Below are 26,475 nucleotides of genomic sequence, written 5' to 3' on the forward strand. Positions count from 1 at the left end.
AGAGTCGTAGTATCCCTCCAATAAGACGCAAAGATGCCGCATATCTATAGTTGTCGAGCTGCCTCTCGCCGTGGCGGGGGGTGTGGTCTCCAAGATCTCTGTATACGTGGGTGACATCCAGGGTGGCACCACGGGTCGGTCAGTCTCCTCTGAGTAGAGCAGCGATGGGCTAGGACCTCTATCGTGTGTGCTCTAGTCATCCTCTATGGCGCCTGCTCTGTTGCTCTGTATCGTCTCTGCCCATTGATCCATGCTACCCTCATGTCTGCTATCTCCTCATCCTCTACTTCAATGTGTTCAGGGCTGACTCAAAGGCATAAAAATTAGTGACGTGTCTCTGTGCCTGATCAGTGTCATGTTTTGCTATCCCCTCCTGTTGTCTGATCTGGTGAAGCAGAGTCTCTCTGTGTCGCCACATCTCCGTCCGAAAGAGGCCAAGACAAACCTAGTCATGGAAGTGGATCAGACGGGAACAACTACATAGGAAGTGCACCTCCATCGCCACTACTGCCAGCGTGCATAGCCTGCAAGTCTGTTGCATGTGCCGTGATCCTCAAATGATGAGACAAGACCCAAGTCTCTCCTATGGCAATCCTCAACGCATGGGTAACCTGTCTGTCCTCCAGATATTGGGGCCTAATGATCAGTCCCTCCTCGAACACCTCAGGAAGTGATCCCTGTAGAACTCAATCTAGGTACGGAACTCCTAGTCCCCTCCCCTAGTCCGTGATGAGTATAACTGGAGTAGGTCTAACATATGATACGGTTGATCTCATCTCGTGGGGTCTAGAGGGATGGGGAGTCCAAACTATGCTAAAAAGGGGGGAGGCGATCCATTTGAATACTCCGAGACCGAAACCATTTGGAGACACGCGCATATACCAGGCTTTGATGTCCACACTCTCAGCTAGCCGTGTAGATGACTCTAATGCTAGCCTAGGCAATCTCCATCTGGGTACATCCCATACCCTATGTAGATATGATATCATCCTAGACCCCACAATAGACTGTAGCCTCTCGAATCTCCACCACACAATTGTCGGTAAGTCACATCCCTAGAAGGGTGCTGCATACATGGCTATCGGTCTTCTCACTAGTGTATCAAAGAGCCACCCCTTTGTCGGGGGATCCTGGAAGTGTGCCTAGAAACAGTCTCTCTCTAGACGAGCTAGAGCCCATTGCCCTCGTGTGAGTCACGCTCGAGCTGCGTGTGTCATCGTGAAGATAGGCCCCACGAAACTGCTCCAAAATCCTGAGATGTATCTAGGATACTTCAGCCATACCATGGAGGGGGGTTTGTTAGCACTAAGCCCTGGTATGTCCTTGTAGGTGAGTTAGGATTAATCAACCCTCGGGTTGACTTCATTGGTTAACACTTGTGGTTGGCTTGGGGCCTATATTGGCCACCACTTGTACTTTCTCATTATCCATTTGCATGTATGCTTGTTTCCTCAACTTATTGTTTGCTCCCTTGCATTCCATCTCCATTCCATTGCTCCGTGCACCCAACATCCAATGCATTAGGGCTATTATTCAGCAGTCCCTAATTCTAACATCCAGATGGAGTCAGAGCAAGGGGACAGAGATATGATAGACGATGGGGTCTTGGAGTCAATGGAGTGGGAGAGGATCCAAGATGTTGGTCGCTTGGGGTGGAGCTAGACCATTGACAAACCATACAAGTATGGGCAAAATCACTCTCGACGCCACATTTAGTTATGGAAGAGAACCTTGCATGAGGTGCAATGGAATTCATACAAGTGGCTCTAGCCATCTCGGGTTGGACACCCACATCACGTCGCAAAGGTGCCTTTCTTCTGCTATACCACCAACATTTGTAGATGCCTTCGATTGGATTCGTCAACTTGGACTTCTCTACAGGAGCAGCACTAGCTCGAGCAACACATGCCACATAAGATCCATACCAGGTTTTCGTCCCACCTATAGACTAGCCTCCGCTTGAGGTAGATCTCATGGAGGTCTACCCATAGGGCCGTGGTTAGAGCATGTGAGAGTAGATGGGGCATGTCATTGTTGTGATGTCAAGGACCCAGAGACAATAACTCATTGCTTTTGGAGTTTTCCAACGGCACAAAGGATTTGGTAGGGCTCCTGCCCCAAGAGACAAGGCAACCTCCTAGATAGAGGGACGACATGCTTTCCCCATTTAAGATGGTCTCCTTGGTCTACAAGACAGATAGAGGCGGTGCACTGCAATTTAGTGATGAGGGGGCACAGACTCAACCTGCAACCACCCTCATTAACATATGGCACAATGTCATCTATACCCTGCAAGCCAGTTGGGAGTAAGGAATGGAGGGATCTAAAGGCAGGAATTGTTCTACAAGACAAGGCTTGCCGGCACTTTCTACACTCATGGATCAAGGAGCCATTCGTTGTATAGCCCTCCACCGTGGTTGTTGGCACCTATTTTTGGGACAATTAGGTGGGATATCAAGAAGCGCGTTGTATAACAGCCAGCCGTCTTTTTTAACTGATCTGGATAGCTGACCTAGATTGCTAGAATGTATCGTTTTTTCTAATGTACGGGTTTTTTCCCAAGAAAAAAAAGTAGGTACAAACTTTTAAAGCAAAGAGGAATGTGACAAGAACATGTCACATACATCGTGTCTTGAAACTTAACATTTTTAGGATTGTAGGATATTTGGTTTTGGTACGAGTACCGTAAAGGTGCCATACATATAGTACGTTATGTACTGCTCATGATGTTAGGTACACGTTACCCCATGCCTTCCTTGCATGAAGATTGCACTTCTTATTGCCTTTCTTACTTCCTTAGGTTGATATTGTGATTAAATCTTTGAATTCCAATCGAGATGAAACAAAATCCCTCTCACATGGAGTTTGTCTATTCTTGTCTACTAAGTCTAAAACATTTAGCAGCCAATTACTATGCATCGCTTTGTACACATTGCAATATTCACAGCAATCCTTGCGACAAAAAGGATACAATTAAAATTACAAAAATGACCAAAAATCCCCATCAAAAAAGAACCATAGGCAACTTGCCTCCAAAGTTCGTTGCCGAGTCCTCTCTGCATGATCATCAGCTGCAGCAAGCTTTTGCTTCCACTTTGGTTCTATAAAATCTGACAACATAGTGAGATTGCAATGTCTAAAGGAAAAACGTTGCTATGCATAGCTTCAATTATGGATGCCAATGGTAATCCCATCCAATATCAAGTTGTGTCTATCTCCATAAGAAAGACTGATAATAATACCATCTCATAAAATCACCACACCTGTGTTCCTGATTACATCTACTTGAGAAATGGCATGCATAAAACCATTGCAAGCAAAGATTTAGCATCCTTGAAGGTGTGTGTAGTACTACAACACAGTGTATGGATAGAAGACAGGGAAACAACAACTCAAAGCACAATACAATAGAGAAAGTATGTACACAAACGAAAGCCATGGTACATAGATATTAAATCATAAAGAAGTACGAAGATAAGAACAAGAACAACACCCTTGAAAAAAACAAAAATAAAGAGGAAGAGGACAAGAACACAAGGCAAGTCCATGGACTTTTTTCATGCTTAACTTTGAATGGGACTTGCTTTTTAGGCCAAGCCAAAAGCAAATATGCAGAGGAAAGCAACGCACAGATCTGGATAATAGACAGCAAGATATCGCAACTGAATCATGTACAGATATGTCCACAAACAAGACAAAAAAATAGTGCAATAAAAACCCACCTCATGGACAGCCATGTGCTGCTCCATTGGTGCCAAATCTGAGGTCTCCACAGGCTCCAAATCTATGTCGGAGATATCATAGTCAAAGAGTGTGTTAGTGTGTAGTACTAGGTGATCTAGTACTAGTCTATGTGTGAGTCTTGTGTGAGTGCCACGTGTCATCATGGGACTTATCCCATATACACTAGGTGCCAGTGTGTGAGTGAGTAGCCTACATAAGGCAAGCTTGTACTTCACTTGTCTTGTCATACTTGATGAATGAATGAAAGCCTTTGTCATGTCTTCATTTGAGCATTATTTCCTCACACCCTAACTCTCTCTCTATCTCCCTTCACCATGTTTCTAACATGGTAGCAGAGCTACCTTCAATAGCTGCCACGTCATCCTTGCCCTAACCCTAATTCGTCACTCTAGCTCAAGCTCTTTTCTCTCTTACAGCCGCCTCAGTTCCGCCTCCTTCCCTTGCAATCCTTTGCACTCCTACCTGCCCACCTAGAACCTCCATAGCCTCACCTCAGGAACTGACAAAGTACATCAACTCATATGCTTAGCCTCTCCATCAGCCCGGAAGCCTCGCCATAAGCAACCGTATAGATTTATGATCAATCGTACAATCGTACGAACTGATGTACGATTGATCATACGCTCTGCCGTACAATCGTATGATTGACAGTACGACCTGCCGTACGATATGTACCAATCGTCGTCACTGCATCTGCCCGTACTACGCTGTACTGCCACGTACTATCAGCCATACAGCCACGATGTCCCACCATACGCTCTTGCGCAACTGTCCGTACTTCCGTATTGTACCCTGCACGGACGAAATACTGCTGCACCACCGTAAGGATCTGCCGTACGATTATACGACCAGCCCTCTGATTTCCCCGTCGTACAACTTGCCCATACAGTTCGTGCTTTGGAGTTGTTGCTGCTCATGATGTTTTGGAGGTGCTGACTTCATCTCTACCCCAGTCCACGACTTGCTCCATGCAGATTTCGGAACTCTAACTGCCTCGAAACCCTAAAAGTTGATTTTTGCAATATCTGCTCAAATCTTCCAAAATTTTTAGGGCTTTTATGATTTGAGGGCTCCTAAGTGTTGCAAGAACACTCTCCTGCAAGAAAATTTTAAAAGCCCTAAAATTCCCAAAACCCTAATTTTCTTCTAAACCTTAATTTTCAAATTTTAGGGCATTTCTGTTTTTTGCATCCCTTGAGCTCTATTGAAGTCTCTTGCATGTAGACATTTGGGGATTTCTCAAAATTCATGTAATTTCATTGCTATCTTGTACATTCATTTGGGCATTTTGCTCCTTTGGACATAATTGCTCAAATTTGAGGCTCTTCTTCGCATTCAGTGACTCTCCGATCGGCACATTGAGAGTCATGACATGATGTCCCTTGATAGCTGCTCCTATGGACTTCATCGACACATCATTCAAGGGCATCCTCGCCTATTTCTGCACCGATATACCTCTTCGCATCAAGATGTGCACACTCTTGTGCGGTAGCTACTTTGGGATCATGGAATCTTTGCCCTTGCTATGCACAAAATGAATGAATACTTCTATTTTGATATGTTTGAGTTGAAGGTTCTTGGCCTTGAGTTGTCACTTTAAATTGAATGTCTTTGTAGTCAATAAGAGATCCTCTGCCCTAGGTTGTCCTCCAAAAATGATTGTATTGTGTTTTACTTTGGTTGATGGTATAGACCACCCAGTTCAGAGTAAGGGGGGATGACGAGTGATGGTTTGCCCTTGCCAGTCACCAACTGACTGAGAAGTCACTATCACGAGGGAGGTGTTGGATAGTTGGACTTGCTCTTTGCAGTATTCGGTGGAGGGGGGATCAGTCTACTCTTGCGTGTTGGGTTTCACACTCTTTGCTCTGAAGGGGGGTGTTGAAGATATCATAGTCAAAGAGTGTGTTGGTGTGAAGTGTTGGTGTGTAGTACTAGGTGATCTAGTACTAGTCTATGTGTGTGAGTCTTGTGTGAGTGCCACGTGTCATCATAGCACTTATCCCATATACACTAGGTGCTAGTGTGTGAGTGAGTAGCCTACATAAGGCTTGTTCTTCACTTGTCTCTTGTCATACTTGATGAATGAATGAAAGCCTTTGTCATGTCTTGTACTCCCAACCAGCCTTTTCTACCCTCATAATGGGCCATCAGCACCACTAATTGTATGTCTAACGCATCCATAGATTGGCTGCTATCCTGACCTATATCAGGGACTATGTGTGCCCCATGAATGGCCAACACCATGGCTGTCCCAAGCAGGACAGATCTACCTTCACATCCCCAAACCAAGTCTAGTAAACATCAGACCATGGTAGGGTATAACTTCAAGCCAGAGTCCAAACAAACCACGGTACGCAATTGCAAACAGCCCAAAAGGGTTGGAGCTAGCAACTTACCTCCCAACCATAGCCTCACTACGTTGATAAGACAAAAAAACAGTGGAAAGATGCACTCTATAGATAAGGGAAGGTAGATACTTGTACATACACATAAGGTTGTGATGGGGGGTTAACCACAGAAAAGCCATGTTTTTAAAGAAGTTGGAACTCTACTAATGTAAATTTTGTGAGTAATGTGAATATTTTTGCAGGAACACTGGGAAGTGATGAAGAAATGCAATGTGGATGTACCAGGGGTACCCAGAGCAAGTATCCAATGTGCATGTGTGGTTTCAAGATGATAAGTGTTTTTCATGCTTGTTCCCAAGTCATATGTTATGATGACGGGAGTAGTTTCCTTCTTGTATTCGAGGTGTTATGTAAATTTCATGTGTGTCAGGGATGGGTGGATTATGTGGTTGGTTTGTGAGCAATCAGACATTAAATGTTCGCAATGATGTGTGAGCCTAAGCCTAGAATTGTGCTGCAATTAATGCTTGGGGTGTGATTTGGGGGAACTTTTTGAGAGTGGTTTAATGCACTGGTGACATGGCTGGGAGGTGGCTGGAGGCATACCTTTGTCTGCCAATGCATAAGTTTGTACCAGAGAATTTCTCGATCTGAGAAGCAAGCGAGGAGGTTCCTATTGATAATAAAGCCATGAACTTGAAGATTCTTGTTCAAAAGCGAATAAGGCAACGTTGGATGAAACTTCACTCATAGATCAAAAATGAATGGGCGGATTCAGTCTCAGTGATTTTCACGAACATTTATCTTGTTAGAAATGATGAATATACTCTTTCTCTCTCTCCGTTTAAGTTATCTCTGAGTGAGTGTTTATTGCATTTGTGATCAGTTATCTGAGTTGAGTGTGAGGAAGAGTGGGAGAGACAGGAGGTATCTGTCTTTTGAAGAAGAGGATTATGTACACTTACGCCTCCATAAGAACCGTTATGCCTCGCTGAAGGGTAACACCAACACGAAGCTTGCTCACAGGTATTACAGTCCCTGCAAAATCATCCGCAAAGTTGGCGATGTGGCGTATGAGTTAGAGCTACCCAAGACCTCCAAGATTCATAATGTTTTCCATGTGTCCTTGCTGAAGCCACATGTCGGACAGCATGTCCAAGTCCTTCCTGAGCTACCACCTATGGATGAGGAGGGCCACATTCTCTATGTTCCGAAGCGCATCATGGGTTTCAAGGATCACGTACTCCAAAACAAAGTCTACACCGAGTATCTTATCAAGTGGCAGGGACTCCCTGAGGATGAGAACTCATGGCAGCCAGAGAGCATTGTCCAGGACAATCCCTATCTCCTACCGGGTTGATTATTATTTGCTGTTTGCTGCACTGATTTAACAGCCCGCATATGAAATTTTGAGGGCAAAATTCTATGGGAAGGGATGGCTGTAATGAAGGGGAAAAAGAGGCTAAGTTAGAGGCCCTTTAGGTGGAAAATGTGGCGGGACTATATAAGTCTCCATCCACCCACTACTATACACTTTTTGATGTGACATCTAATCCTATCTGCTCTCCCTTCCTCCTTCCTACCTACGCTCACTCTCTCTCTCTCTTCCCTACTCCCTCTCAATCTCTCCCTCTCTTCCTACCTCATTCTCTCTCTCCTACCCTTCCTCTCCCTCTTCCCCTCTCTCTCTCTCCCCCTTCTGCTCCTCTATCCCCCTTTCTCCAAATCTGTCCCTACCTCCTTCTCTACACAGAATTGCCAGTACCAGCACACGGAAGGTGTTGAAAAATAGGAGGGAATGAATCATTCAAACCTCCAGCCAAGATCCCTCCCGCTCTTCTTGACACTCAACTGAGATAACTGATCACAGATGCAATAAACACTCACTCAGAGATAACTTAAACAGAGAGAGAGAATATATTCATCCACCGGATGGTGGGCAGAAAACTGGCTCCAGGGGAGCAATACAAAACTCAGCCAAGTGCTGAGGAGAACTGATGGAACTCTCTCTGTCAGACTGGACCAGCTCTGAGTGCACAGCACAGCCTATGAAGGAGGCTTTCTGTCCTGCACTGGATGCTGGATTGAAGGAAGCAGTGGGCCTTTTATAGGCACTGCCCAGGCCCTCTGGATTGGCCGACCAGCAGGGTCGGTCCCCTGACTGGTGGCCGACCAGAATGTTCTGGAAATCCGACCAAGGTCGGCCCTGGTCGGTGGCCCTGCCACAGGCCCCTATAAAAGGGTGCCCTGTGCAGCCAGTCCATGGGACTGTTGATGCTTCCAGGGAGGCACAGGGGCCCCCTATTTCTCTGCTGTTTGCAGACAGCAACCAGCCCGTGTGCTGGTTGCCTATGATGTCTGCCTGGGTCTCTCTTTCCCAGCCCTCCTACCTCTCACTGCCCCTTGTCCCCTCAAAACGGGGGCTCACAGGTGGGCACAATGAGTCTCTAACATCCCCCCTCAATGTCACAACTGTGGGCCAATCCCCATGCATTTGATGAGGTGCTCCATCTGTTCTTGAGGGAGTGCCTTCGTGAAGAGGTCGGACAAGTTGTCGGTGGTCGGGCAGTAGATAAGCTCGATCACGTCGTCGATGATGAGCTCTCGAACAAAGTGGTAATGAACTTCGATGTGCTTGGTCCGCGCATGGTACACTGGATTCTTGACAATAGCTATGCAACTCTAATTGTCGCACATCAGCACTGTCGCATCCTCCTGACACACATCCATGTCCTCCAGAATCCACCTCGGTCCTCAACCACAATATCTCACAAGCTGCTGTACACGCGGCTCTGTACTCTGCCTCTGTAGATGAAAGGGCCACTGTGGGTTGCTTCTTATTTAGCCAAGAGATGGCACCAGATGCAAGTAAGAAACAATATCCTGTTGTCGATCTTCTCGTGTCAGCATCACCTGCCTAATCACTCTCACAGAACCCACCTAGTTCGATGCCTTTGGTGTAGGTGATCCCATAGGTGCAAGTACCCTTCAGATACCTCAGCACCCGTAAACCTGCATCCCAATGACTCTTCCTGGGAGAAGCAAAGAACTGGCATAATAGCCCAACTGCATAACAAATATCAGGTCGAGTATTGGTAAGGTAAAGCAAACTTCCTACCAATCGTCGATACAAGGGAGTATCAACCGGCTGAGATGTGTCGTGAACACTTAGCTTGAGCCCGACCTCCATGGGAGTTAATGCTGTTCTGCAATTCTCCATCAGAAATCTCTTCAGAATTTCTCTGCAATATTTCTCCTGTGAAATGAAGATCCTGTCTTTGGCCTGCTTTACTTCAATCCCAAGGAAGTAATGTAATAACCCAAGGTCAGTCATCTCAAACTCAGACATGAGTAGCTCCTTAACCTGTGAAATCTTCTTGACATGATCATTTGTCAAGATAAGAACATCAACATAGAGGATGAGTACCAATCGCAATCCCTTCTCAATGAACAAGTAAAGGTTTGCCTCAAAAGGACTCCGATTGAGCCCTATCTTCTGAAAGAATATATCAATCCTTTGGTACCAAGCTCTGGGGGCCTGTTTCAGCCCGTATAACGCCTTCTTCAACCTGCAGACCTTTAATGGGGACCCTGGATCTTGAAAGCCCGGTGGCTGCTCCACGTATACCTCCTCCTCCAGGGTTCCATTAAGGAATGCGGACTTCACATCCATTTGAAAAAAAGGCCACTGGAATTGGGCAGCAAGGGCAATCACTGTCTGGATAGTAACCATGCGGGCTGTGGGAGCAAAAGTTTCATCAAAATCCATGCCTTCAGTTTGAGCAAAACCTTTCACCACTAACCTTGCTTTATACTTATCCAAGCTGCCGTCTGATTTGTATTTAAGTTTGTATACCCACTTAGTGCCGATGACTTTCCGTCGCAGGGGCCTAGCCACTAAGTCCCATGTATTGTTCTTATCCATCTCTGCCTTCATGGCAGCCTGCCATTCTGGATTGTCCTTCGGCTCCTCGAAGGTCCTTGGCTCATCAAGCTGAGCCACCAAAGCAAAATTCACCGATGGGGCCTTTTGAAGACGTTGAGACCGTCGCAAGCCGGAACTGCTACTCTCAGGTAATGTGGTGACTCGAGACTCTTCCAATGTCCGTAGGTACCATTGGGGCAACCTTTTCTGCTTCTCTGTGGGAGGAGGAACGGGAACTTCTTCTGGAACATCCTGCTCTTGCTGAGTATCTTGTGAAACATCAGCTTCTGATTTTGCCACCTCTTGGATGGTCAACCTGGGACGGGGTGGGTTTGGGGGTTGAACAATGTCCTCCTCTTCAATCTGAGGCTCCTCCTGGGGTTCAAGTTCCTTTTCCGCAAAGACTGTGAGAATTATAGATATAATTCAGCAGTGACCAATGTAATATAATAAGCTAGTTAGGGGCAGGTTTTTCTCCCTAACCGTAGTTAGTTCACTAACTATGGTTAGTGACTACTAAGGTTTTGTCACTATGACAAAACCTTATCTCTCTCTCATTGAGTTGTACTCACACACTCTTCTATTGCAACTCAACTTTCAGCTTCCAAGCTTCCAGCTCTCACTCTCTCTTGCTCTCTCTCACTCATCATCTCCTCACATTTGGTATCAGAGCCAGGTTGACCCTGCTCTCTGCTTCTCGCCTCCAGCTCCAGCCTAGCCCGTAAGCTCCAGCTCCATCAGTTTACCTCCTCCGTATAGTCCGTACGACTGTACGGAATCCTGCCGTACCAAATCGTACCTGCGTCAAAGGTTGCGTCCGTACAACTCGAGCTGTCTGTTCATAGCCGTACGCTCCGTACAGCAAGTACTACACGCACGTACCTGCTGTTACCGTACCTGCGCGTACACACTGTACAACAAGTATCCGTACCTGTTTTCGTACAGGTTATATTTCCGTACAACGTACTACTCCGCCGTACAGCACCGTTCGCCGTACCTCGCCGTCCGTACTCCGTACAGCGCCGTCGTCCGTACTCTGTACAGCTCCCGCCGTCCGTACTCCGTACAGCGCCGCCGTCCGTACTCCGTACATTCGTACAGTCATCCGTACAACGTACGAATTCCATACCTGACAGTTCCGTACACTGACAGTTCCACACTGTCAGCACACTGTCCGTACACTTCTGCTGCGGGCATTCTGTGCAGAGTTTTACTTCTGCAGGTACTCGAGCAGTTAGTTTTTTGGGCAGGCTTTGTTTGCAGATAGCCATTGTTTGGCTGTATTTTTGGAAATACATTTGGAGCTTTGGCAGACACATTACAGATTTGGGGCTTTTGCAGACAGATCTGCAGATCTAGTCTGAAATTTGGGGCTTTTGTTCAGAAATTGCAGATTTGGGGCTTTTAGTAAATTTGTCCCTTTCTGGTTGCAATTTCAAGCCACAAATTGGGGCTTTTGTGTTGGGAGAGCAATTTCTAGAGTTTTCAGTTCATACGGCCTTTCTTGGAGTGTTTTGCAGCACTTTTGGCAAATTCTGGAGAGTTTTTTATGCTTGGACAGATTTCTGACAGTGCAAGTACAGAAATCTGGGTTGCATTTACAGCCCGTGCTTAGCTGTGTTTTTTTGGGAGTTGTGCATTTCATTCACAGTAAGGGAATTCAGTTTTGTATTTGCTTCAATCTCTTTCTCAAATATGGCCCATCAAAATCAGAATGACTTCCAGTTCAGTGGTCTTTCACAGGAAGACAAGTTGGATGGTACCAACTACTCCCTCTGGAGCTTCATGGTACGCAATATTCTGATTTCTCGCAATTTAGGGGATTATGTCAATGGGGATGAGATCCGACCAGCAAATATTGCACCTGCTACCCCTCCCCAGCAAAGAGGTGGAAGAGGTCGTGCACAGGGTGCAGCTGCAGGACAAGTTGTTGGTGCAGCTACAGTCACTACTCTAGAGCAGAAGAGATGGGATTCATGGGATGCCTTAGCTTTGTCATGCATCTCTCTTTCAGTAAAAAGATTTATCATTCTGCATATCCGGTCGTGTAAGACCTCCAGGGCAGCGTGGGATATTTTGGAAAGCATGTATGCAGCTCGGAATGATGCAAGGGTATCTTTCTTGAAAAGAGAGTTGAGTAATACACATATGGAAGAGGGTGACTCCATGTCAGTCCACCTCACAAAGCTACAGGATCTCAGAGAGCAATTGTTAAACATAGATGAAATTATTCTTGATTCAGAGATGATTACAACCACTCTAAATTCTCTTCCTAAGTCTTATCTCAGCTTTCATACCTCGCTGAACTTATCATTGAGGGGGGGTGCAAATCCTCTCACTTTTCATGAGTTGATAGGACTTCTGCTTCAGGAAGAGCAGACCACAAAAAATTTGGCTTCACGTGCAGGTGAACAAGCCATGCTCTCAAAGTTTAAATCGAAAACAAAGGGACAGGCAAAGACATCAGTAAATCAGCCTTCCAGTGGGTCAGGACAGCCTTCCTAAAAGGCTAAAAATGATGCAAGTAAGCCCAAGAAGAAGGGTTTTTGTCACTACTGCAAAAAGCCAAGTCATCACATAGCAGAATGCAGGAAAAGGCTTGCAAAAGAAAAGAAAAACAGCTCAGGTATGGCTGTTTCAGATTCAGCTCCTCATGCATCTGACAGTGGGGATGCTGCAGCCAACTTTGTTGGACAGGATTATGCCTTTTTATCTTGCATTTCAGATTCTAGGTTGGCTGTTCCAGATGCTCGGGATAGTACAACCACTTGCAGTGATGATACATATGCATTTTGGACTTGCAGTTATGACTCTTCTACGGATGCATCTGCTTTCAGTGTCAATGAAACACTGAACACTTGGTATTTTGACAGCGGTGCATCCAACCACATCACTTCTAGGAAGTGTCTTTTTACTTCCTTGCATCCACGTCCCGTTGGTAAGAAAGTCACTTGTGCCAACAATTCATCATATTCAATACGTGGCACAGGAGATGTTGAGCTCACTGCCATTGATGGCTCAATTTTCAGAATTTCAGATGTCTTATATGTGCCTGGCATAACCAAAAATCTTCTTTCAGTGTCCACTCTTAACAGAGGTGGATTTCACGTCATCTTTGAGGATGACAAATGTGTTGTCCAAGACAGGGAAGATGACTATGCCTTAAGGTTATCTGGTACTCTGCTGCGTGGGCTTTTTCAGCTTGATATTTTTTAGAAAAGAGCAGCCCATGCTCTTGCAGTTTCTACCCCTACTCCTGCCATGCAGAATGCAGAATTATGGCATGCCCGATATGGCCACATGCATTACAACAGCTTGATGACACCTCAGAAGTTTTCCATGGTTGATGCATTGCCACCTCTTGAGATACCTCCTCCACATGCCTGTGAAGGGTGCATTTTAGGCAAGATGCATAGATTCCCCTTCAAGAAGGATGGTTCAGTTAAAGCTGTCCGCAAATTGCAGCTTATACACAGTGATGTCTGTGGTCCCATGAGGACTCCATCGTTGGGTGGTCATCTCTACTTCGTTACATTTATTGATGATTACTCCAATTTTACTTGGGTTTATGGGCTGAAACACAAATCTGAAGTGTTCACGGTGATTAAACACTTTTCAGCCATGGTTGAAAATGAGACCGGACTCAAGATACAGACATTGCGCACAGATAGAGGTGGGGAATACTTGTTTGCAGAATTTGATGCTCTTTTGAAAGGCAAGGGTATTGTGCATCAGCTCACAGTCAGGCTGACCCCTCAGCAAAATAGCAAAGCTGAGAGGAAAAATAGAACCCTCATGGAGATGGACAGATGTATGCTGAAAAGCAAACACATGCCTCACAAATTCTGGCTACAGCTTTAAAAACAAAACTCCTTATGAGGTCTGGAATGATAGGAAGCCTTCAGTGGATCACTTCCGAGTCTTTGGATGCCTTGCTTATGCTCATGTGCCAGTTGAATTTAGGCACAAGTTGTCAGATAAAGCCATCAAATGCATACTTGTTGGATACAATGCAAAAAGCAAGGGGTACCGTCTCTACAATCCTGCTACACGCAAGATCAAAGTAAGTAGAGATGTGATATTTTCTTCAAATTCAGCTCGGACAGATTTAACATGCATGAGTGTAAGCCCATAGCCACTCCTATGGAGCCGGGGCTGAAACTCACAATGCATGATGCAGGAGAATTAGTTGATGCCACACTTTACAGTCAGGCTGTTGGATGCCTCATATATCTCTACAACACTAGACCTGATATTCAGTTTGCAGTATCTCAGGTGAGCAGGTACATGCACAGCCCAAAAACTATGCATTGGCAGGCAGTTAAGCGCATCTTCCGTTATTTGCAGGGCACGAAGCCTTTTGGCTTGCTATTTCCCAAGGGGGGTGACTTGCAGATGCATGCCTACAGTGATTCAGATTGGGCTCGTGATTATGATACTAGGCAGTCCACTAGTGGTAATTGTTTCTTTTTGGGTAAATCTTGCATTTCCTGGCTGAGCAAGAAACAATCTACAGTGGCTACCTCATCATGTGAAGCTGAGTACAGGCTAGCTTTCATAGCAATAGTTGAATGTGTCTGGCTGCGACGTCTATTTGCTGATCTTCATTTGTCTTTGGAGGGTCCTTCTCCAATTCTCACTGATAGTCACAGTGCCATTGCAGTGGCAAAGAATCCAGTGTTTCATGCTCGCACGAAGCACATTGAGGTTCACTATCACTACGTCAGAGAGAAGTTGCATGCAGGAGAGATCAGTATGATCTTTGTGTCCACACATGACAACGTTGCAGATATTTTCACCAAAGCACTACCACGTGAAAAGTTTGAGGCATTTCGCAGTGCCCTGAACTTATATCCGTTTGGTGATTGATCAGCCTTGTACATGACATTGGCACTGCAGGGGGGTGTTAGAATTATAGATATAATTCAGCAGCGACCAATGTAATATAATAAGCTAGTTAGGGGCACTTTTCCCTCTTTAAGAGGTTTTTTCCCCTAACCGCAGTTAGTTCACTAACTATGGTTAGTGACTACTAAAGTTTTGTCACTATGACAAAACCTTATCTCTCTCTCATTGAGTTGTACTCACACACTCTTCTATTGCAACTCAGCTTTCAGCTTCCAGCTCTCACTCTCTCTTGCTCTCTCTCACTCATCATCTCCTCACAAAGACAACATCCCGACTGATAAGGATTTGCTTCTTTACTGGGTCGAAGAGGCGGTAGGCCTTGGATTCTTCACTATACCCAACAAAGATACATTTTCTGCTCCGGGAATCAAGCTTTTTCATGTCTTCCTTGTGCACATGCACCCATGCGTTAGAACCAAAAATGCAAAGATGAGTGACAGAGGGCTTCTTCTTGTCCTTGACGGCCTTCGTCTTGGTCCGGTTGAGAATGTGTACGGTTGTATTGATAGCTTCACTCCAATAGGCTTTAGAAAGATTCCTCCCTCGGAGCATAGCAAGCCCTGTCTCTGTGGTGGTTCTATGCTTCCTCTCGGCTACCCCGTTTTGCTGAGAAGTATGTGCCGTGGTGAGTTGTCGCTTGATTCCATGCTTGCGACAAAATGTGTTGAACTCACTTGAGGTGAATTCTCCCCCCCTGTCTGTGCGGAATGTCATGACATCCTCCCCTGTCTCCTTTTCAACTCTGGCCTCTAGTCTTTGAATTTCTCGAAAGCCTGAGACTTTTTAGCCAAACAATATACCCAGGTCATTCTACTGAAATCATCCACAAAGAGAAGTGAGTACCTGGATCCTGCCCACGATGTTGTAGACATTGGACCATCAATGTCGGCGTGAACCAACTCAAGTGGTTTGCTGGCCCGAAACGAGGCCTCTTGTGGGAACTTATCCCTGTGCTACTTGCCTTCTAGACAAGCCCTACAGACATCATCCTTGCCTGTAATTGGTGGAAGTCCATCCACCATCTTCGACTTTGACATTTCAGCCAAGATTCCATAGCTGACATGACCGAAGCGCTCATGCCAAAGTTTGGACTTTCCATTGTCTTCATGAACCAACATTGCACTAAGACGGTACAGTCCATTCTCTTCAACGCCTTGAGCCACCAGCTGCCCATTGCCTTTGGATGTTACGGTGACCTTGCCATCTTGAAAGAGAACTGCCATGTTGTTTTTGTCCATCTGACTTACAGACAGTAAATACTTGCAAAGGTTGGGTACATAAAGTACTCCAGAGATATCCTTCTCCTCACCCGTCGTCGTAATGAAAGGAATGCTACCGATGCCCTTCACAGAACATGTCCGGCTATCCCTGACAGAAACTTTGGAATCCGGGTGTGTACTTTCCATGGTTTTGAACCAAGTCCTTCTCTTGGACATGTGCTTGGAAGCACCGCTGTCAACATACCAACCCTCTTTACCTTCACTGACTGCATATGCTTAACAATGTTCACTGAGTAAAAATAACTGTTCAGTCGTCACATTGGCAGAATCATTCTTAGGCTCTTCTTTGTTCTTGGCTTCTCTCTTCCGCTTTTGATCCGCCTTCTTCTTTTGGCATTCTTTGGCGGAGTGGCCAAGCTTTTCACAGTAAAAGCACTTCATTTTCTTCTTGCATTCAGCGTCCTCTGATTTCTTGGAATCCTTTGGCTTGCCTTTTCCAAGCTTGTCTTTGGCAACTAATGCCTTCTCGTCGGTTTGCGTAAAGAGTTTCTCTCGAGCCTCCTCCTAAAGCAAGAGTGGACCTCGATTCTCCCCTTAGTTGTTGGGCACGGAGTCATTATCCCCTCTAGAGCTCAGTGGATTATTCTTTTGATTGGAGGGCGTAAGGTTGGCTTCCTCAACCTATATGCCTCCAACATTAGAGGGGAACGTGTCCTTATGTGGAAGACTTTGCTCTCCTGGGCCCCCATTGTGGATTCTTGGGTGATTGGAGGTGACTTTAACATGGTCGAGTTACCTTCAGACAAAAAAGGGGGTAGAGAAGGCGGACTTCACTCTTTGGAGAGAGCAGCTTGGGATGCCTTCCTTTTCCATTTCTGTGGCAGAGATACTTGGTGTGATGATGCCTTTCTTATTCAGCCATAGTCCCTCCTGTTCTCTTGGTCGAACAGGAGGCAACAGATGCCTATTCATGCATGCATTGACAGATTTTATGTAGATGACTGGGCACTAGACAGAGATGGATCGGTATGCATTGCTGCGGGGGTTTCCACTTCAGACCACTTCCCTGTTGTTCTGGCTATCTCAGAGCCTCACTTGAGAGGCCGATCTGCCAGCATCAGGATTCCAGATGCCTTTTACACAGAGGAGGACCTTACGGAGGCAGCCCTACGGATATGGTTTGCTCATGTCCAGGGTGGGCAGCCACATCCATCACATTTAGCCGCTGCCCTCTCTGGTATTAGCGACTTTTACTGCTCAGTTGCTTCTACCAGGAGACGAGATATTCTCAGACGTGAGATTGGTGTTCGCCAGCAGTTAGCAGCTTTGCAGAGGGAAGAGCAGAAACGGCCTTCAGATGCTTGGATTCAGGAGCGCCTTGCTGCAGCGAGGGCTCATCTGCAGTTATTGCTTGATCAGAGAGCAGAGTATGCCTTTCATGCACGGGAGTCCTTCTGGATTCAGATGGGTGGTAGAGTCAATAAGCTTTTTTTCTCTACTCTTGGCCCTAGACATAGTAGAGAGAGTGTATCTCAGCTTATTGACTCACATGGGGTTTACAGACAGAGCCAGATGACGTCTTACGCATAGCTTCAGATTTCTATGCCACCCTCCTTACTGCTGATCCTGAGACACACGATATAGAGGATGCTAGACAGGCTATTTGGCAGAGTATCCCAGTGTTGGTGAATCCGGATATGCATGTTCTACTTGACGCACCTTTCACCAACACAGAGTTCAGGACTGCACTTTCAGCCCTTCACAAGGGCAAGTGCCCAGGTTTAGATGGCCTCACCCCGTCTTTTTTCATTGCATTTTGGGATATGATTGGAGACTATATTACTTCAGCCATGCAGGCCATTTGGGACTCTGGCGAGATGCCTGAGTCGCTTACAGAGGGCCTCATCCACCTTATCCCAAAAGGAGGTAGCAGAAATTTATTGTCCCAGTGGAGGCCTATCACACTTCTGGGGACTTGTTACAAGATTCTGGCCAAGGCTATCAGCCTCCGATTGCAGCCACTTCTCCCCGATCTTATTCATGACACTCAGACGGGATTTGTGCATGGCAGAAGTATTTTTTATAACATTTTTTCTTTCTGGGAAGCTTCAGAGTGGGCCATGCAGAGTGGCCAAAATCTTGCCATTCTACTGTTGGATTTTGAAAAAGCTTATGACAGAGTAGATTGGAGTTTTTTGGAGGGCACCCTTCTACGCTTTGGATTCACTGATGCTTGGATCAGAGGTGTTTCCTCTTTGTACAGATCAGCCCATAGCCAGGTACTTATTGGTGGGGTAAGGGGTGAGAGATTTCATATTTCGAGATCAGTCCGTCAGGGATGCCCCCTTGCTCCTTTCCTTTTTTTATTCGTGGCCGAAGCTATGAGCATCTATGTTAGATCTCAAGCTGACATCTTTCGGCTGAGACTTCCCATCAGAAGAGAAGAGGAGCTGCTTGACAGTGAGTTGGCTGATGACACAGCGATTTATTTGGATGCCTCTCCACAGACACTGACTTCTTTCAGGACAGCATTGGATTTATTTTGCTTGGCGGCAGGGGCGCAGATAAATTGGCATAAATCCAATGGCTTTTGGATCAGTGATGAGGACACTCCAGTTTGGGGGCTTGACATAGGGTTCACTTGGGTTCAGAGGGGTGTGCCTATCAGGTATTTGGGCTGCCAGGTCGGCTTGGGTATTTCTACCACGCAGCAGTTTGCTCCCGTGTTGGAGAGCATCAGAAGGAAGCTTCTCTTTTGGAGCTCAGCCAAGCTGGATCTTGCCTCTAGAGTTGTGGTGGTCAACCAGGTCCTCCTGGCCACTGCCTGGTTTATTTGTTCATGTTGGTGCCGTTCTAGGGACTGCATCATTCAGCTCAGAAGACCGATCAGGAACTTTCTCTGGAGTGGGCTTGATGGCACAACAGATGCCTTAGCCAGAGTGGCTTGGGAGACCCTCATCCTCCCTACACAGGATGGGGGTCTCAATATTATTGATCCAGATTTACAGTGCACAGCTTTACTTTGCGAGATAGTGGTGCGAGGACTTGTGCGAGGACAGGAACCGTGGAAGGACTTTCTTATCAGCAGCATACAGAGGTGCACACCTTCCTCAGGAGGAGACTGGATGAGCAGTGTTAGATGGATCTTCACCACAGCACACCTCAGATCACCTTCCGGGAAGAGATTGATAGGCAGCCCATCATGTGGAACGACAGTATTTTAGATGATCGTGGTAGACCACTGGGTGCCTCACTCTACATGCAGTGGGCCAGGTGGGAGAGGGGACCTGCTTCTTCTTTGGGATCTTGGAAAGCTTTCCGTAGGCTTCCAGAGGAAACCAAGTCAAGGTTGACAGGACATCTCAGAGGGAGTGCAGGGAGGATCTTGCAGATTGAGACAGCCCTTCCAGAGGCTTGGATAGACACAGATGATATGCCTCACTTCCTCCACTTGGGCAGGTACTTTCTCGAGAGGCGGGGTTCCACTTTAGGTCTTAGCCTTCCGAGATGCACAGGAGGATGCTTTGGTTTTCAGTGTCCAGGATGGTGGCAGATTGCTCAAATCTACAGATGATATCTTGCTTGAGTCTGCTTTTCAGCCTATCAGGGTCGTAGGCCTTTTGATGCAGGGATCAGATTCAGAGTGGTTCTTAGACCCTGACCCCCAGTTACTCTCCACCGGGTCTTGGAGACTCTGGCTCTATGGAGGAGTTCCCATCAGGTATTTACAGTGGGACCCCGGAGAGTGGGAGTGGATTGACGCGGGGCATCGAGAGAAGACCATCCCCTTCTTTCGTTACACGGTCAGTAATGCCACGAGATTTCAGCTCAGTAGTAGAGGCTGGAGACCCTCCAGAGTTCCTCATTGGGAGACTTTTGGTATTACTGCGGATCAGCAGAGGTACTTCTGGAGGAGGCTCTGGAAATCCCACAGGAATAGAAAGATCACTATCTTCTTTTGGCTTTCTATTCATGGAGGGATTGCAGTGAACCTTTGGAGGTCCAGATTCGGAGCCGACCCTACTTGCCCTCGTTGCCTTTCTGCTTCGGAGTCTATTCAGCATTGCTTATGGGATTGCAGATAGGCGAGATTGATTTGGATGGGGATAGCCAGGATCTTCAGTCACTTTGCCCATTCCCCACTTTTTATGACTTGGGGCTCGGTGGCTTGGCTTTCTCTTACAGGACCTCAGGTTTTATACATCCCTGCAGGGGCCTACTCAATTACAGCTCCTAGGTGCTACGCTGCTTTTACGAAGCATCATCGCACAGTTCACTGTGGTTGATAAAAAAGAGTAGTCTCGCTTCTCCTAGCAGGTTCTATGTTGTATCATACACTTCCTGCATTGTTCCCCACGCTTTATACCCTCCCTAATGAAACACATGGTGAGGTAGGAGCCTCCCACCAATTTGGGATGGCAATAAGTGTTAATAGGCGCGGAGAGTTGTTTGCGGGGAAACTTGCAAGTACAGTTCGGAGGGAGGCGAATGGACTTAGAAAGGGGCTGGCTGTCGACCCTATGAGTATTCAAACTATAACAATTCTAATGAATGGCCATTAACTTCCAAATGATGAACTGAATACAATAGATTTTGAGCTAAGGCATTTTTACTTTTGTAAATCAAATTATAAACGTATTTCCAAAAATGTGTTTTACATTCAAACACTACATGTAGTAATTTATAAACGTATTCTCGAAAATGTCGTTTTACATTCCAACACTACATGTGGTAATTCATAAGGCTAGACCAATAATTTGTTGTTGAATAATATTGTTTCTATTTCGGATATATTTTTTGCACCTTTTCAAAAAGTGAAGGAGGTGTACATACTTGGTGCGTACAAGAATTTGGATGCTCGACTTGAAATACAAATACGCCTATTGAGTTTAGGTAATATGTTAGTCTCTTATATATTCGCAATACTCAATCTCGGCAATTCCAATCTTGGCACACGGGGAAGGGCCCGTTCCCTCAGTTTATAACTCTTTGGGGAAAGAAGCGCGCCGCCTCCCTGCCCACACTATGTGCGGTTATATAAAGTATATTGTACACACAAAACATATTCATGAATATGTGACACGGTGTTTCTCGTGTCAGGTAAGTAAGGCCGAGTGGGTGAAGCCACCCGGACTTTTGCAGCCCTTGGAAATACCACTAAGTAAGTGGGAGAGTATCTCCATGGACTTTATTGTAGGGCTGCCTACAACACAAGGAGGGTATGATTCTATCCTTGTGGTGGTTGATCGTCTAACCAAGATGGCTCACTTCATTCCGACTAAAGAGTCTGTTAGTGCCCCGCAAGTAGCGGATTTGTTCATTAGACATATATTTCGTCTGCATGGATTGCCTAGATCCATAGTGTCAAACAGAGATGTTAGATTTACCGGTCATTTTTGGACAGCGGTATTTGAGACACTAAGGACTGAGTTGGGAATGAGTAGTGGGGATCATCCTGAGACGGATGGTCAGACGGAGTGAGTCAACCAGACTTTAGAGGATATGCTGAGAGCATATGTGTCATTGAGGCAACATACATGGAACAAGTGGTTGCCATTGTTAGAGTTTGCCTACAATGATAGAAAACATTGCTCTACAGGGTTCAGTCCGTTTGAGCTGAACTATGGTTATAGACCAGCAAATCCAACTATAGTTGGAGTACCTCAGAAAGTGCCTAGTGCCACGAACTTTGTAGTTCAGATGCGGGAGATGCTAGCACTTGTGAGAGCTAATATCCGCCAGGCTATGGATAGAGCCAAGGTGTATGCAAATGAAAACCGGTCTATAAGAGTATTTAAGAAAGAAGAAAAAGTTTTTTTCAGAGTTCCTTCGCACTCGAAGTCGTTGACTTCAGGAGAGTGTGCTAAGTTATCACCTCGATACTGTGGGCCGTGGTTAATTCTAAAGAGAATAGGCAAGCTAGCCTATAAATTAGAATTGCCACAGGGGTGTAAGGTGCACCCGGTTTTTCATGTTTCGCGCTTAAAAAAATTTTTACATACAGGTGACTCACTAATCGAAGTTATGGTTTTGTTTCAGGAGATAGAGGATAATGCGAGACGCAAACCAACAAGAATCCTAGACCGAGGAACAATGCAAATTTGAAATCGAAAGATACCCACGGTGTTGGTTGCATGGCATGGTCAGCCTCTATCTGAAGCTACCTGGGAATCCGTATACCAGTTGCGGAGAGTGTTCCCAAATTTTATCATTGAAGACGCTAATGTCTGAAGAGGGAAGGAATGTTACGCTCTAGCTGAGGTAGCATGACCTCAGAAGAATCAATCGACATTTCCCTTAAAGGATCTATGTTTGTAATTATTTGTTTGCGCTTCATGTAAATGATCGGGAGGGAATTAATGTCAAGGTCCTAGGTGAGGGTTGATAGCACCAGACTAGGTGGATCTAAGGCTAAGGGCCTAATGCAAGGAAGGTGCCTAGGGGCAAAGGATATTAAAGCATCCCAAGAGAGGGGTGAAATGTTGCATTAGGAAGGCCCTATGATGATGACATGTGGCATCTAGATCCATCTAGGGAGATGGGGCTTGTTGAAGCTAGAGAGAGAAGAGAATGAAGTATTCACGTATGTTTTTCTGATTGGAATTCTCTGTCAGCTCTTGTGCTTCAGCAAGGTTGGCTGAGAGGAAAGAATTGGTGCTGCTCCCGTGATCTGCAGTAGGAAATAGAAGTAGTGTTTAACAGGGGCTGGGGAAATTGTATTACCCAACAAGCGTGTTTACTCTGCCATAAATTTTCCAGATAATACCTTGGAGGAGTCTGGCACATCGGTTGATGACCCTGAAACTAGTTTTGATGCTCCTCGGAGATCCCCCCAAATTACAATTAAAGATAACCAATCCCTCTTGTTTGTTCATACCTTGATGGACTTCAAAAGCTGCTTGGTTCGGATCAAAGCAATAGTCCAAAGATGGGATTTTATGGGGATTGATGGTTCATTTTTGGATATCCACTCACCTGCAGGCCCCCATACAAGGTGGCCAGGAGCAATAGGACAGGTGAAGGATAAATGCATTAGCATAATGGTTTTAGCCATATGTAGAGTTAAGGGTTTGGTGAAGACGTTAAGGACATGGTCATCGGTACTCCAGCAAATAAGCCTTCTCTCACATAAACTGATTTGGCTCAAACAGCCTGGTAATATAAATGAGAATGCGAACCAATTGTCTATATAACCGAGCATAAACTTCTGGTGCATCCCCATGCAAATAAAATTCGATGCTTGAGAAGTTTTGAAGAAGCTCCATCGTATGTGTGAGAAAAGTTTGGTCGTGGTCTTCCACGTTTCTATTTCTAAGCACTTTGGATAGTAACAAAGCGTGTGAACCTCCAAGTCGTTCGGGCACATGAAGGATTCCTTCAGATAACATTAAATTTGAAGTTAACTGTGAGACCATCACATGGAAGTGTTGAATCAAAAACCAAAATTTGCGAGGAAAGAGAAAGTGGCTGAAGAACATGCAAGGTAACTTGAAGTTTCCATTCTTCTATTATTCGCAAGAAGCTCTCATAGACACGCTGCAATAAAGCTTTCCAAGCAGAAAAGATGCAATAAGATGACGCAAAAGTAAATAGAGCTCGCCTGTTGTTTCTTGAACGATGCCATCACCTTGTCTGCAACCCACATGTACCGAGGATTTTTTAGCGCGGAATTTGCAAGGACAAGGCTGCTGCCGTTGAGTTTGGTAACGCCCAAAGCGATTCCTGACGCACAAAACATTTATTAGTAGGCGAAAAACTGTACAGGATTCGCGGAGGAACAATCTGAATGCGAAATGGAACGACCACATACGCAGTGGAAAGCACGGCGGAAGCTGAAGGGACGAGAGATAATGAGGTGGAAGGACTCATCTTTCCTTGAACCAACAAGGGCAGCAGCCATTGAGAGCTCAATCCGCCATAGCCATAGCTGGCCAGATCTCTTTGTTTTAAGCTTGCACTATGTAGTGGATACTGTATAAGCTTTTAAATATTTGGTCTGTAGCCTTATTAGCAACTATGAGATTTTGGCAAAGCACAAATTACTCATTTCTTGAATTTTTGGAAGTGCTCCTTGGACTTGAATGTACACTTTAAAGTGGTTGACTTTCTCTCTCTCTCTCACACCTCTCTCTCTCTCTCTCTTCCCTTCTTTATCTCCTCAAGTCTTCTTACACATGATCTCCACCTTTTCTCCCACACCCCCCCCTCTCTCTCTCTCTCTCTCTCTCTCTCTCTCTCTCTCTCTCTCCCCCCTTTATCTCCTCCTCCTTCACACCATTTTCGGTGGATTCCTTTTTGTTTACTTTTTTGATCTTGGGCAGGCCTTATGAATGATTAAATATCATTCACTTTGTTCATTTAAGGCTGGCAAAACCACTTTTGGGGATGGGGGGACATACTATTCTCCAACTTTATTAGAGAGCCTCCCCCCGCCAGCGCTGGCGCTAGGGGGGCTGCTGAGTGAGCAACCTTAAGTTTTAAGGTCTGAGCGTCCCTCTTATCGATGGCACTTGATGCCTTGAATAAAATACTGGAAGTCCACCGGCTCCACCTACTCAAGAGTTTGGACTGTCCAAGAAACTGGTATATCCAGTTTCTTCCAAAGCTTAAAAGTGCCTTCAATGCAACCTTCACACCGGTTCGTCCAGTCCAGCAACTCACGGCTGGGCTAGAGATGGAGATTTTGGGAAAGCTGGCCTAGCAATCAAATGTTGAGTCTAGCAGCATCCAACCTCATGGAGACCTACAAACAAGCTACTAGCAAGGCTGGGATAGCCCTACTACTTCGCGCTAGAAGGTGCTCTTAGCACTCCCATGCACGCAATGCTCTACTTACACTCTTCTTAAAAAGTGTCCCTCCGGTTATTTTAGGCCACCTCTTACACTTTCTATTCTGAAAGACATATCTCTCTCTCACCCTCCCTCTTTCCTCCCCCCTTCCCAAATCACCTCGTCCCAATCTCTCTCTCTCTCTCTCTCTCTCTCTCTCTCTCTCTCTCTCTCTCTTCCCAAATCACTCGTCCCTCTAAGGGCAGTGCTCACGATTACTTGTACTCGCTTGTTTTGTTTCTATTTGTTTTGGACCATGGAGGCTCATGAACTTATGTTTGTCATGGATTAATTAATTTGTTTGGGTTACTTAATCTTTACCTATTAACCACGGACACAAGAAAAACAAAAGAGAGGACATGTGGTAGCTTGGAGGAGAAGAGCTTGCCATGTGTCACAAAAAATGAGCTCTTGGATGGAGGCATCGAGAGGGGAGGAGGTGGAAAGACAAGAGGCAGGGTTTGAGTGGGAAGGAGGTGGAAAGACAAGAGGCAGGCTTTGAGTGGAAAGGAGGTGGAAAGACAAGAGGCGGCTTTAGGGGGAAGGAGGAGACAGAAGATCAATGGAATGGAGGAGATGAAAGTTCAACTTTGGAAGGAAGGAGGAGATGGAAGGTTAATGGCATGAAAGGAGGAGATGGAAGGTCTCAGAGCCGTGGGTTAAGACTTAGCTAAAATTTCAAAAGCCCCCCAATATGCAAGGTGAATTGATTAGCAATTTAAGAATCGATCATTCTACTGGCTGGCTGAGGGAAGATCCACCTTCAGATGGGGAGTGGTTGAGGATGGTCATGCATCTTTGCCCATGTAAAGCATGGATTCAATACTCGTTTTATTTAAGCTGTGTCTAAGAGGAATGCACATTATTCAAGAGGAATGCACATTATTCAAGAGGGTAGGATTCAAACCCACAATGACGTGTAAGCCCTACCACTAAGCTATAGAGTGGACGAGTAGCATGACATGTCTATGTCGAGTTAGAGACCCGCTCCACTAGGTCTAAAGGTGAGATCTTTAAATGGCTTTAATTCACTAAATAAAACTTCAACTTTCAAAAACACTCAATTTTTTGTGCTTTGCACACTCATCACAACACGCGCACATTTCGATGCAAGTATCACACACTTTTGAGCCTCAATGACAAATCCACTCTTTCATGCACATGAACCTCTACATCGATGCATCTGACCCAGTACCTAAAACGAATAAAGAAAATGAATTATTTGCTGCTTTTTCATTGCTTGATGGTTGGTCTAGATCTAGTTCAGAGTAGATTAGATCATCCATAGCAGAGAGAACTCCAAAAAGTAGCCAATCAAAGCCATGCTGAAAATTTCCTAAATAGTTTCCACTCGGCAAGATAGCGTTGTGGCACATGGTCAATGGCCGTTCGAGAGACGGGATAGCTGACTGACAGTAATTAATTAGGGCAGCCGGTTAGGTATAAACATGTGTAGTTCGATGAGATAGCATTATGGCATCAGGTCAATGCATGTTTG

General features: G+C 45.6%; 1 protein-coding gene across 3 annotated transcripts in view; it reads right to left on the reverse strand.

Moving 5' to 3' along the window:
- LOC147885409 (uncharacterized) overlaps positions 1-24,147 on the reverse strand; it is a 95,624-nt gene extending 71,477 nt beyond the window's left edge. For 2 of the 3 annotated variants that reach the window (XM_087396644.1, XM_087396642.1), the window contains exons 1-3: positions 23,959-24,147; positions 23,749-23,870; positions 3,031-3,110 (exon numbers count right to left, since the gene is read on the reverse strand). In XM_087396644.1, the coding sequence (XP_087252770.1) occupies positions 3,031-3,110; positions 23,749-23,870; positions 23,959-24,017 (261 nt within the window). In that variant the 5' untranslated portion in view covers positions 24,018-24,147. The remainder of the gene's footprint in view (positions 1-3,030; positions 3,111-23,748; positions 23,871-23,958) is intronic. The other variant, XM_087396643.1, reaches the window with a different exon arrangement.
- Positions 24,148-26,475: the final 2,328 nt, after the last annotated feature.

The sequence above is a fragment of the Dipteris shenzhenensis genome, chromosome 25 (genome assembly GCF_047967505.1).
Source record: "Dipteris shenzhenensis isolate YYH24624 ecotype China chromosome 25, Dip_SZ_1.0, whole genome shotgun sequence".
NCBI lineage: Eukaryota > Viridiplantae > Streptophyta > Polypodiopsida > Gleicheniales > Dipteridaceae > Dipteris > Dipteris shenzhenensis.